Source organism: Melopsittacus undulatus, chromosome 6, assembly GCF_012275295.1.
Source record: "Melopsittacus undulatus isolate bMelUnd1 chromosome 6, bMelUnd1.mat.Z, whole genome shotgun sequence".
Classification (NCBI taxonomy): domain Eukaryota; kingdom Metazoa; phylum Chordata; class Aves; order Psittaciformes; family Psittaculidae; genus Melopsittacus; species Melopsittacus undulatus.
The window spans coordinates 83,635,393-83,647,233 of NC_047532.1; the positions used below are offsets into that span (position 1 = coordinate 83,635,393).

General features: G+C 53.7%; 1 protein-coding gene across 1 annotated transcript; it reads right to left on the reverse strand.

Moving 5' to 3' along the window:
* Nucleotides 1–513: 513 nt before the first annotated feature.
* Nucleotides 514–7,412, reverse strand: ATP1B4 (ATPase Na+/K+ transporting family member beta 4). The gene is made up of 8 exons (XM_034064100.1): nt 7,343–7,412; nt 6,889–7,051; nt 4,420–4,548; nt 3,624–3,728; nt 3,183–3,379; nt 2,935–2,991; nt 2,251–2,346; nt 514–913 (listed from the first exon to the last, which is right to left on the reverse strand). The coding sequence occupies exons 1-8, from the start codon at nt 7,394–7,396 to the stop codon at nt 752–754; spliced, it is 963 nt and encodes a 320-aa protein (XP_033919991.1). The 5' UTR covers nt 7,397–7,412; the 3' UTR covers nt 514–751.
* Nucleotides 7,413–11,841: the final 4,429 nt, after the last annotated feature.

An 11,841-nucleotide genomic window follows, 5' to 3' on the forward strand; every position in this document is an offset into this window, starting at 1 on the left:
TGAACCATGACATAGAGAAGAGCTCCTTTCACTGTCCCTGCCTATAAACTTAATGAGGATTCTTGGGGCAGAGAGCAGCACTGGGGTGAGGAGGAGAGAGAAGTGCTTTAATCTTCCCACTTCAGAAAGGAACAGTTAGAAAGGTTCGAGGGCAGATGATTTTCTACATGACCTTTGGTCCAACACCTTGGGTGTACTGAACAAGCTGTGTAAAATGCTGCAGTCAGGATGCTCCTGGTGCTCAGCATCCTAGGAGACACTTTGAAATCTGCCGTTTTCCCTTTTTAACTGTGTCTTTGCAGGCATAATCCAGAACTTTCACTCTTTATTATCCTAACAAGGCTAGTGCTATAATAAACTGTTGTAGCTGTTGCCTGAGAAATACACATAAAACTACAGTTCAGTTTAAAATGTAGAGCCAGGAAAACTGCATTCCACAGGAGTCACCCATAGAAGACCTTATGAAAACAGTGTTCAGATACCAGAGGGGTTTTTTAATCAAAACCAAAATGCTTTTGCAGGTTGTCTGTCCAGATGACTTTTAATTTGACTAGTAATGATTTACATCAGATGGTGACAAATGTGGTTCCACTTCCACTGCATCTCATTTGGTTTGTAACTATGAACAAAAATAAATTAACAAAAATCTCCATGTGCCTGTTTCTCCTAGAAGAAAAGAATGCTGCCTTTATGCTTTAGAAAGGGAAAAGCCTCTGATTGACTTAACCTAAGTGCCCAGTGTTTGCAGTGGCTACTTTCCAATGCTCAATGTGAAGATGATTCTGCCCAGGAAGCGGTCGCTGTTTAGGTCATTGATAATACCTTTCCCATTCAGACTGCACTGAATAGGGACCAAATTATTCCTCTTCACATCTGTAAAGTGCATAGCCACCAGTGGGGATGTATAGTTGACCTGAAACAAAGAGAGGTGTAAGTGTCATTTTTGAGGGAGCAGAAAAGCAGGCAGTGCTTTCATGTGCAGTAAACATCACTGGTAAAGGGTTCATGGTTTCCAGGTGTCCAAGTGCATTTGCCTGGTTCTTGGGATGCTGAAGCTGAGCCTTTCTGTGCCTATACCTCAGAGGGATGGGATCACATCAGTTTTGCACTGTACCATGCCTCTTGGGTTGGTTAGCCAGGACAAGCATCACCAGATACAGGGACTCTCAAATACTTCCTGCTGCTCTGAAAACTGACCTATGGCTTGTAGTAAGACATTTGTGGTGCTCCTCAGATCTGTGTGCTGGAAGGACTTACACACTGGGGCTGTTACTCATCCTCAGCCAGCAGCAGAATAAGAACAGGGGACTGGAGCACCTCCTGTATGAAGACAGGCTGAGAAAGTTGGGGCTGTTCAGCCTGGAGAAGAGAAGGCTGCGTGGAGACCTCATAGCAGCCTTCCAGTATCTGAAGGGGGCCTATAGGGATGCTGGGGAGGGACTATTCATTAGGGATTGTAGTGATAGGACAAGGGGTAACGGGTTGAAACTTAAACAGCAGAGGTTTAGATTGGATATAAGGAAAAAGTTCTTTACTGTTAGGGTGGTGAGGCACTGGAATGGGTTGGCCAGGGGAGCTGTGAATGCTCCATCCCTGGCAGTGTTCAAGGCCAGGTTGGATGAAGCCTTGGGTGATATGGTTTAGTGTGAGGTGTCCCTGCCCATGGCAGGGGGGTTGGAACTGGATGATCTTAAGGTCCTTTCCAACCCTAACTATTCTATGATTCTATGAACAGGAGTCTAGTGCCTGCCCTGCCTTCCTTTTCAGCTCTTGTTGTGAAGGTGCATTACCTCCTATCACAATACAGCCCAGCACAGACCAAAGCAGTGCTGGATGTCATGTTCAGAAACAGCCACTGGTGTTGGACTGGTTTAAACCACCCAGCCTGAAGTGGTTTTGACATAGCTTTGATAGAAGCCCCATCCTGTTTCTCTTTTGTCACTTAACCCCTGACTCCCCTAACACCCTGGGAAATGCTGGTGTTGAGATCTTCTCTGGAGTTAGCACAGTCTCAGTCTCCAGATGATAAATGTAGTCATTCCCATTGCTGCCAAGGGGCAACCAGAATCCCCAAGGATTTTCCTCAGTTTGTCAGAGACAGAAATAGAGCACAGTAATCCCAGTGCCCATGGCCTCCCTCCTGCCTGCATCTGCCCAAAATAGCCAGAAAGCACATCTGTACACTGTGCAGCAGCTCCTGCCCTCTCCTCACCAAGGAGACATAACAAAGATGCCAGAGTCCTTACTTACATGAGTGAACTTGCCATAGTAGGGGTAATACATGAGATCAAATGTCCCGTTTCCAGGGTAGAAGTCCACAGCTCTGAGATCACTCTCGTTGCCTTTCTGTGATTGGGGAAAACCAAAGGGACACACATAGCACATGTGACACAGAATGCAGCTCCCTTCAGGATGGTGCAAAGGAGCTTTAATGCTGAAACCTCTTGCAAATCCCTATCAGTGCTCAGCTGCACTTGCCTCCATGCAGAGTTTGCTGTGAGAGGACCATAACAGTGCTATGAAGACACAGGTTACAGGATTTGTGCCTGTCGATCCCTCCTTGTACTTGTCTGCTTCTGTACCACTCTGCCCAGGCAGTGGGAGCCCTTTCTTCACCCTATTGCTGGGGGTTTGCAGGGCCCTCCCCAGGACCGAGGGTCCTGCAGAGCAGTGGGGATGGATGTGAGCAGCTCCTGCCTCTGCCCCCTGGGCTGTGGGCTCTAGCTGGTACCCAGCACCCAGCGCTGCCCTCAGGGGCTGAGCTCTGGCAGCACTCGGATGGGAAGCAGGAAACTGGTGCACTGCACCCAAAGGCATTGGCAGCACTGGGTCCTGTGACTGAGGCTCGGATGGGGATGGATATTGGTGGGGTCCATCAGAGGGAGACATTTGGCCTTCTACAACCATGCTGACAAGCGCAAATGAAAGCAGTACCTGCACTTTGCAGTCCACTCTCACAGGAACCCCAGCGCCAGGGCGGTAGCCTATGATCTGCAAATACAAAAGACACCCGTGCTTGTAGGAAATGCAGTGATAAACACGTGCAGTCTCCCTTCTCCATGGCTTAAGCTCTTGTACACACCAGTCACATTACTCAGGGCAGGAGTTTTGTGCTCCGAGAAGCAGGATCTGCCACCCCATGCACTGAAGGAAGGGATTAAGATAAGGAGCTTTCTCTGTACCCGGTTCATCTTCAGCAGGATGCAGGGCTGGCCTTTAGAGTAGCCAAATGTTGGGTCCTCAATGCCAGAGCAGTTCTGCAGAAGGGAGCGTTTGAACTGGCAGGCTTTCTTCTCCTCGCTTTCATTGCCCCCTTGGATGAAGTACTTCCCTGAGATGCACTCAATGTTCTTCTCCTCTTGAACTTTGTCATCATAAGCTGGTGGGGATCAAGAGACTTGTTAACATTTCTCTAGACCTGCACATACCCACACTCTCAGAGTACATCTGTGTGTCAAGGGAGTTAGAAAGGGTTAGGGTTAGGCAAGGATCCTGTGGCCATTATAAGAGCCTCTCTTTCTAGATTCATGAGATGCCCACAAGGAGATCCCTGCACTCTTTGTACCTGTGTGCACAGATGCAAACAACTTGCCAATATGACCCTGGGGTGACTAAGAGCTTACCTGCTAGGAAGTGATGCATGCTGTCCACATAGGGCTGCCATGTGTTGGGCTGAGAGACATTGAAGGCAATGGTGAACCCATTCAAGTACGGTCTGATCATTACTCCTGGAGGAGGAGATAGACCCTGTTAGAGCACATGGAGGTGGACTTGGGGTGGACATGGGCTTGGGGTGCATGTTGCTGGGGCTGGATGCACTGCGATTGGGCTCAGGGCTGGGAAAGCACTGTAGGAAAGTGATGGGCTTGGGTAGGCACACAGGTGCTGAGGGGTCCAGGCTCCAGGCAGGGAGCAAGGTGAGGGGCCTTGTGTTCACCACCAACATGAGGAAACACAGGGAAACTGCTGCTTCTGACACAGGGGAAGCAGTTTTGAACATTATCTTGCCAGGACTCCCAAAAATAATGCCTAAGACCTTCATTTGCATTTTATTTTGAAGATATGAGGTATAAAGGGGCAGCAGCTGAATGGACATCACCTATGAAAGGCCTAAATCTTTAATACTGGAATTTCATTCTCATTTACCTTGACAATAGTGATAACAATAATTAACATAATTGGAATAACAGTATCATTAGAATGAATGCTTCACACGGGGCTATTTAAGATGCCCGATCCTCTGCAGAGAACCTGCAGCACTGTCAATGCCCTGAGGTGATAGTGATAACACCTTGTGTTATGGAGGGCTGGTTGCCCATGGGAGCACACAGCTCCAGCAGAGCTTTACCCACATCCCTGCCATGCCATCCCAGTACACTGGTGCAGGGAGGTGCCCGAGGCCGGGCTGAGGGCACATACCTGGCGGAGACACACGGTCCCGGTATGTTGGTGTGTATGGGCTCAGCGTGAGCAGCATCACGTACATGCAAAAGGCAAACATTCCAGCCAGGCATGTGTAGAAGACGAAGTAAAACAGCAGGATCAAGCCTGCGGAACAGAGAGGGCACATTGCTGTTAGCGCAACTGGGACACATCCCACAGGGAGCATCCCGCAGGGATGCACAGCGTGCTCAGCACAGCATCCTCCGCAGTGCTGGGTTCATTGTGGAGGTGGGAGCTCTCTCTGACAGACAGACCCAGTCTTGGCTCTTGCCCTTCCACCCCTCTTGGCATCGTAACATGTACCCATCAGCTTCCGCTTGTCTCCTGCCCTGACTCCCGTCACCTGCATGGCAGGGATACCAGCACTGGGCATCGCTCAGGGGCTGCTGGCTCTGTCATAGCCCTGACATCTCAGGAATGGGTTTGTTTTTCCTCTGGACCAGGCTGATGGATGAGGATGTCTCCAGAGGCCACAGCCTATGAATAAAACCCAGCGGCTCAGAAAGCAAAGTGAAGCCTAACGCAAACATTTCCCAGGAGAAACGTGCCGGCAGCTCAGAGGAGCCCTGGGAACGCAGATGTGCTCTCCTGCCGTGCTTGTGCCGAGGCCACGGTGCTGGGAACCACTGCGGGGCCATGTCCTGCTGTGGGCTGAGCTGGGGCAGAGGGAACCATCACTGCTGCTGGTGGCACAGCAGGGACAATGTCCAACCCTGCCACAGTGATGCTGGGATGTTGCCTCTACACCAGCCTGGTGGAGCTGGAGCTGCTGCCGGTGTGGAGCCACTGCTCATTGGGACATGGTACTGCTACCATCCCCATCTTAAGTGTCCTGCAATGCAGCAGGAAGCGTTGTCACCATCAGAACCAGGGGCTGCAGCCTCCAGTGCTGACCCTATGGCCAGCCGACAACCTGCATTATGGCACTGCGAGTACCCTGAGCCCCCTGTCCATGGGGACACCTTCATGGCCAGCGCAGGGGAGCAGCCCCAGGCTGGGCCAACTCCCTCCTCCTCACCTGTGAGATGAGAGCAGGAAAGTTCAGCTCCATTCACCTCCAAATGCTCTCACTTTAAAAGAAGATTGGATTTTCACAGCAGCTTCAAGGCCTCTCTCCTGCCCCCCTGCACGGGCATGTGAGCGCACATGCATGTGCAGCTGCAGTATGTGTGTCCATAGAGCAATGTGGCTGTATAGCACACCGGGATGCTCCCAGTGGCTGTAAATATATAACTGTCAGCAATAGCCATCTGAGGCCACATCCACTCCTCTCTCAGAGCTCTTCTCGGCACCTGGAAGAGCCAAACCCACATCCCTAAGGACTCTCACCCGCATACTGCTCCTGCACTCCAGTCTGCACCTTCCCATCCAGCAAAGGAGCAGCAAACTGGCTGCCCCCATGGCCAGCAAAGGGCACAGGGCAGCAGATGTGGATTTCTGCCCCAGGCTCATGCCTGAACGCTTCCAGACTCCTCTGGTGCTTCCATATGGGTCTTTTGTTTCTCCCGGCTGCCAGCACAGGCTTTGCAGGACACCCAGAGCTGTGGGGCTTGGGAGCTCATTGCCAGTGCCAGTTGACAAGGGCTGCAAAGGCTGAGCAGCAGCCCCTGATAATTTGCACTTACACCCATAGAGATGTGCACATGATGCTAAGGGCTAAGATTGTCACTGCTGTGGGGGCTATGTGCTGTCAGGAGAACAGAGCTGCAAAGGTGGATGGCATCAGTGTGCTGTGGCACCTTGCTCTCAGGCTGAGCCTGCAGCAGAGCTCACCACGGGCTGCTCTTATCTCCCAGGGCACCTCCAGGCTCAGTTATAGTTTCTCAAAGCCACACGGATATAGATCAAACAGCGCCCAAAACCCTCACTGTCACATCCCAGCCACCATCCCCAACAGCACATACGGGCCCTGTTGCTGGCACCACGTCATGCTCTGGGAAGCTGCAGGGTGACGGTGATGACTGTCCCTTCCCACCCCGAAGCACATGTAGGCATTGCAGGCTGCATGGCCTCACAGTGAGCACCTGCAGTTCAGGTGCTCTTCCCCTACCATTGATGACCCCAAAGCCACCGTCCCGCAGGTTCCTGACTTACACAGGCAGGAGCCAGGCTGCTGGCATCAGAGGTGCATGGCTGTGACAGACTGACCTGCAGCCCCTGCCATCGCTCAGCCTCTTAATTCCTTCCCAGTACATGGTCTGGGCAGCCCAAAACCTTTGCCTTCACATTCTCAGTCACCATTAACATCCAGACCAAGGGTAACTTCCCACAGTTTCTGCTCGTCCTCCTCACTAGTTCTTTATTGCACTGGTTAGAAACATCTACCCTGAAAATGTGGGGCAGGGGTGGTCAGTCCAAGCTATCAAGGATGTTCGCAGGCAAGTGCATCCATTGTGAAGCAGAAAAGGCAACGATCCCCCAAAGTGGGGTTGAGCAAGGACCTACCCCAGCTCTTGGCCGTTCTCCCCAGGCATGTTTTCTCCTCCGGGTTCCACAGGAATATCTTCATCTCCGCAGCCAGGTCTGCCCAAGTTTTGCTCCCCATGTTTGCCCTGGTCTCGTTCTCTCTTCTGTCAGGGACCCAGACCTCCTCGTCCTGCTTATTTTCCTGGAAGAGTTACAGAACACAACCCCCACATCCAAGCTGAACATCTCATTGGCCAAAAATAAATGCAAAAGCACTTAATAGCTGGAAATGTTTCAAATTTCCATTTTCCCATCATCACTCTTGAGTTAAAGAGAGGCAGATTTGGCTGTTGTAACTTAGGATCACTTAGATCCCAGCATCCATTTTTCCATGACACGGACATCACTGCCGTCACACCGGGCACTGTCTCCTTGGCCTGGCATTTACAGAACCTCATCTTTTCCCACCTGTGTGAACATGACCAAAGCAAACCTGTGATCTGGGGTTGTTCCCACGCTTCTGCAACAGCTCTGAGCTCAAGTGCATGTCTTCCGTGCTACAACAGATGACAGCGGGCGACTGTATTTGAGGTCATCCAGCCTGTTTTTCTTGGCATGTGAGCAACTGTTCAGCCTTTGGAGAAATCCCTGTGTTGTTATCCTTTATTTGCACTACGTTCCATGGAAAACCATCTCCCCAGGTGGTGAGATTTGCATGTTGCCTCGGTGGTGAAAACTCATTTGTACAGAGCTCAGGAACACAAATCTCTCTCTACCTGGGCCTGGCTGAGACAAGACATGGTAGATATCCCTAACCCCCCCTGACCCTGGGCAGGCTCTGTGTCTCCTAAAGCAGGTAGTGAGCTGGGAGATGCTGCAGACCTCGCTTTGAGCTCAGGGCAGAGGTGATGGTGAGATCTGGGTGAGTTCATCACCTCCCTGTGCTGCAGGGCTCAGCCCTGGCTGGGTCAGAGCCACAGTTCCCAAGGGCACCATGCCTGCTGTGAGCCCTGCGGCAGCTGCACTGGCACCATCACCCCACGTCTGCACTAAGGGCTATGGAAACCCGCCAGCCATGGGCACCTGTTGGAGCCAGGGCTGACAAGCAGGATATTCACATCCCAGGGTAACGCCAGGGGAGCAAGGAAGTGGCCGATGGCTTAGCAGAAAGTTTGGCTTGGAAACACCCTCAATTCAGGGGGATTAAACTCTGCTCAGACACACAAATACTGCGTAACAGTGAGAATGGGGGAAAAGGACAGACTCCAAAGCCAAAATTCATGCCTTGGAGGGCCTGATCAGACCCAGGGGGGCTGTAAACCATCACCATCATCCCACTGATTGCCCCCATCGGCCCTGGTTAACGCATCTGTGGGGCTCTGCCGGGAGCATGCCTGCATCAGAGCTGCCCGCACAGCAAAGGCAATGCCTGGCCCCAGTCCATCTCCCTGTCCTGAGCCAGCTGCTGCATGGCCACAGCCCTGCTCCATGCACGGCTGATGAAACCAGGGCATTTCAGAGTGGGTAAGCCCCAGCAGAAGTGGACAGCAGGGAATGGGAGAGAAGTGCAGGAGCTGCCGGCGGCCAGGACACACAAATGATGGAAGAAGGGGAGCAGGAGGGGTTCTCCTTCCTCCCACTCTTCTCCCCACTAAACTAAAGAGCTATGGGAAGCTGTTCTGGAAGCATTTTCACAGTCTCAGGGTAGCAGGGGCTGCTCAGAGGGACTCTGCACTGATGCTTAATGCTGCTTTAGGAAAAGACCTTTGAATTCACACCAGCTGCAGCTCGGAGGCAGTAAGGGCAGTGCATGGGCTGCATGCAGAGCCCTGGCCAGGGAGCTGCTACCAATGCTTAGAGCTGTTGCAGGGACATAAAGACAGCCACCCATGGGCTCTCACCCTGGGAACTCCACTGCTCTGCCCTGCAAAGGCCTTTTGCAAGGAGGAAAGTCTTTATGTCTCATCCAGCACTCAGTGAAGAGTCCCATCCTGGTAACTGAGAGGTGCTCCAAGGGGCATGGGAAGGCTGAGATTGTCCCAGCCTCTTCCCACAGGGAGGGAAGTCTGTGTGGAGCAGGTGGAAAGATGGGATGAGCCCACTGCCAGGTCCCTGGCAGAGGTCCCTACACTGGGGAGCTAGGCTAGGTCTGGACTATAACACCTCCAAGGTGTTTCACCTCTGCAACCCAGGACCAGAGGTGGTCTCGAGGCAGTTCCTTTCACTTGGAGAAGGGGCAGGAGGAGCAGCAGGGGCTGGGGCAAGAAAGGGGCACAGCCACAGTGGAACCTCTCAGGACACTGTGCAGCCCCAGGCTGCTGTCTGCCCTGCATCTGGGGTGACCCTGGGTGGCAAAGCAAAGCTGGGGTTCATCCCTGTAGGGATCATCCTGTGCTGATGGTCAGGGGTGTCCTGGGGATGCCAGGGGATTCCCTGGACCAGGTCAGATCTCAACAGCAGGTTCCTCTTGCTGAAAGCCAGGTCTGCAGAGGCTGGCCTGTGGCAGATGTCCACAACCCTCCTAGACCCCCTCACTGCCCAGGACCACCAGCCAGCCCCCCTGCTGCCCCTTACCCCTCAGTACAAAGTGCCTACACTTTGCCTAAGGGATGAAGCAGCAAAGTAGGTACATTCATCATCCACAAAGCAGGCCACTGACAGCAGCCCCAGCCTTGCCTCTCAGAGGGAGGCCAGCAGCCCCCAGAACACTCACCACCTGCGGGTGGGGGCTCCTGCGCTGGCCCTCCGAGCCCCCAGCGCTGCTGTTCCTGTCCATCCCTAGGTGGGAAACGCAGAGAAACGTGAGCATCAGCACGGCCGGAGCACAGGGCTGAGCCCAGCAGCACCAGCCCCATCATGGGTGCCGTGTTGGCACAGCCCCCTCCCCAGCACAGCTCCCCAGTCCCGCAGCTCCCCCCATAAAGGCTGAGTGAGCGCGGCTGCACCAAGACCTGTGGCTGTCTGCAGGGAACTACACTGCTTTGCCTTCCTACACTGCAGGACTTCAGTGCTAGGGAGCAGGTCAAAAATAACTTCCTTTCCTAAGCGGGGGGAGCTCAATGCAACAGGATCCTGCCCCGAGACCCCTGGCATCTGGTGCCCTTTGCAGCACCCTCACAGCATCCCGACCTGTGCCCAAGTCCCCATCAATGCCAGGCAGCGCCCAAATGGGGAAGTGGGGCTCTCTGCCCCAGGGAGACCGTGGAGCTGTTAATAAACATTAGGAAATCTCTAGGGCTTCTGATGGCCACATGTGTCTGTCAATATGTGCTTGTCAGTCACGGCGGGGCTGTGGTTAATGCTTGCAAAATCGCTTTTGCAGTGAAGGAGCAGTGCGAGGGGACAGGTCTATATTTATCGCTTTGGATTGAGACAACAGCCTAGGAACACAGTATCGGCTTCCCTGGCCTGGCTTTAAGTGCCAGCCACAGCTACCAAGACAAAATCCAGAGGGACAGCTTGCTGGGACACTGCTGCAGACAGGGTATCAGGTTTTCCCACATCAATGAATTACAGGCACAGGATGGTCATTAGTGGCACAGGGGCTGGCATGGTAGGAGAGCTGGGGAGAGCAGGGAATGGGGCACTGGTGTCGGGCCAGCCTCGCTAAAACACAGCGGTGTGATGGCAGCGCCCAAGGACTGCCTGTCCCTGGCTGTGCCCCATGCAGCTCTCGAGGAACAGTGGGGCTTGTTTTACACCGTCTGTCCCAGCAGCAGCTCAGCACCATCCGCCAGCTCATTCCCTAGGCACGTTTCCAATGGGGCCAGCAGCTTGTCCCTTCAGAGGAGAGCCAGGCCCTATTAATGAAGGGAAAAAGCTGCCTTGCCCCTTGCTGGGACTTTGCCCAGCAGCAAGGGGACGCCCTGCAGGGCAGCAGAGCGCTGTCCAAGCCAGCAAAGCACCGTTTCTCCCTGAGCATGGCTTAAAGCCGCTCCCCGGCTGTGCTAATAAACGGGCGCCGCGGGACGGAAAGAGGTCTGGCAGCAGCCCCGGTCTGCACCGAGTTGGCCGGGGCTGCCGTTCGCCTGCGGCTGGGCATGCAGGCAGGGCTGGGCATGCAGGCAGGGCTGGGCATGCAGGCAGGGCTGCCTCGGCACCGGAGGTGTGCAGGCAGCCGTGCTCACAGCCGGATGGGGCACCAGGGATGGGGACCTGTTGCCTAAAGCTCGGGATGGAGCACTGGGATGGAACATGGCCTGGGCCATCGTGGGGCAGCAGCAGCTCCCCAGGAGCACACACACCCCATGGCAGTGGTTGTGCTGCCAAGCAGCCCGGCCCTGGCACTGCGGAGAAGGGAGTTGAGATCCATCCCCTCCGTCAGTGACATGGAGTGGGGTGACCGAGCAGGAGGGGACCAGAGCCAGCCCCACACAGGCAGTGATCACAGGGCTCCTCCAGTTCATTCGAGGTAAATAACCACCGTTTTCTCTGGAGGTGACGTGTTCTTTGCCATTAATTGATCTGGGCATTTGTAACTTGCCTCTTGTGCTACTGTCAGTGCACATTTTCTCCTGGGAGAAGCTGGCAATGAGCCTCTTGTCCAATAAAAGTGTGGGGTTTTTTAAAGCAGAGATAGGATTCATTTAACTTGATGAAATATGCTTTGGCTTGAAATAATTACATGATTTGCACTTAGCATCTCTCAGCCCAGGGCATTAAAGTGACTTACAAGAAATTATGAAGCCTGGTGAGAAGATGCTTTTATCCCCAGTTTACAGATGTAATATGAAAACAGAGGTTGAGGGCCCGCCCTGGCTAGGGATGCAGGGATCCTGTGGGTGTCCTGGAAGTTCTGCCGCCATGGGACAGGGCACAGTCAGCAACAGGTGTCACCACCAGAGCAGGGATCACAGAGCTGTGTCGGTGGCTACCACCAGCACCGCAGGGATGAGGGGGACCCGGGAAGGATGGGAGACAGAGAGGTGCCAGGAAGGTGTCTGGGGAAGGACAGAGGAGCGGCGGGGCTGGAGAGGGCCTGGGAGCTGCTGG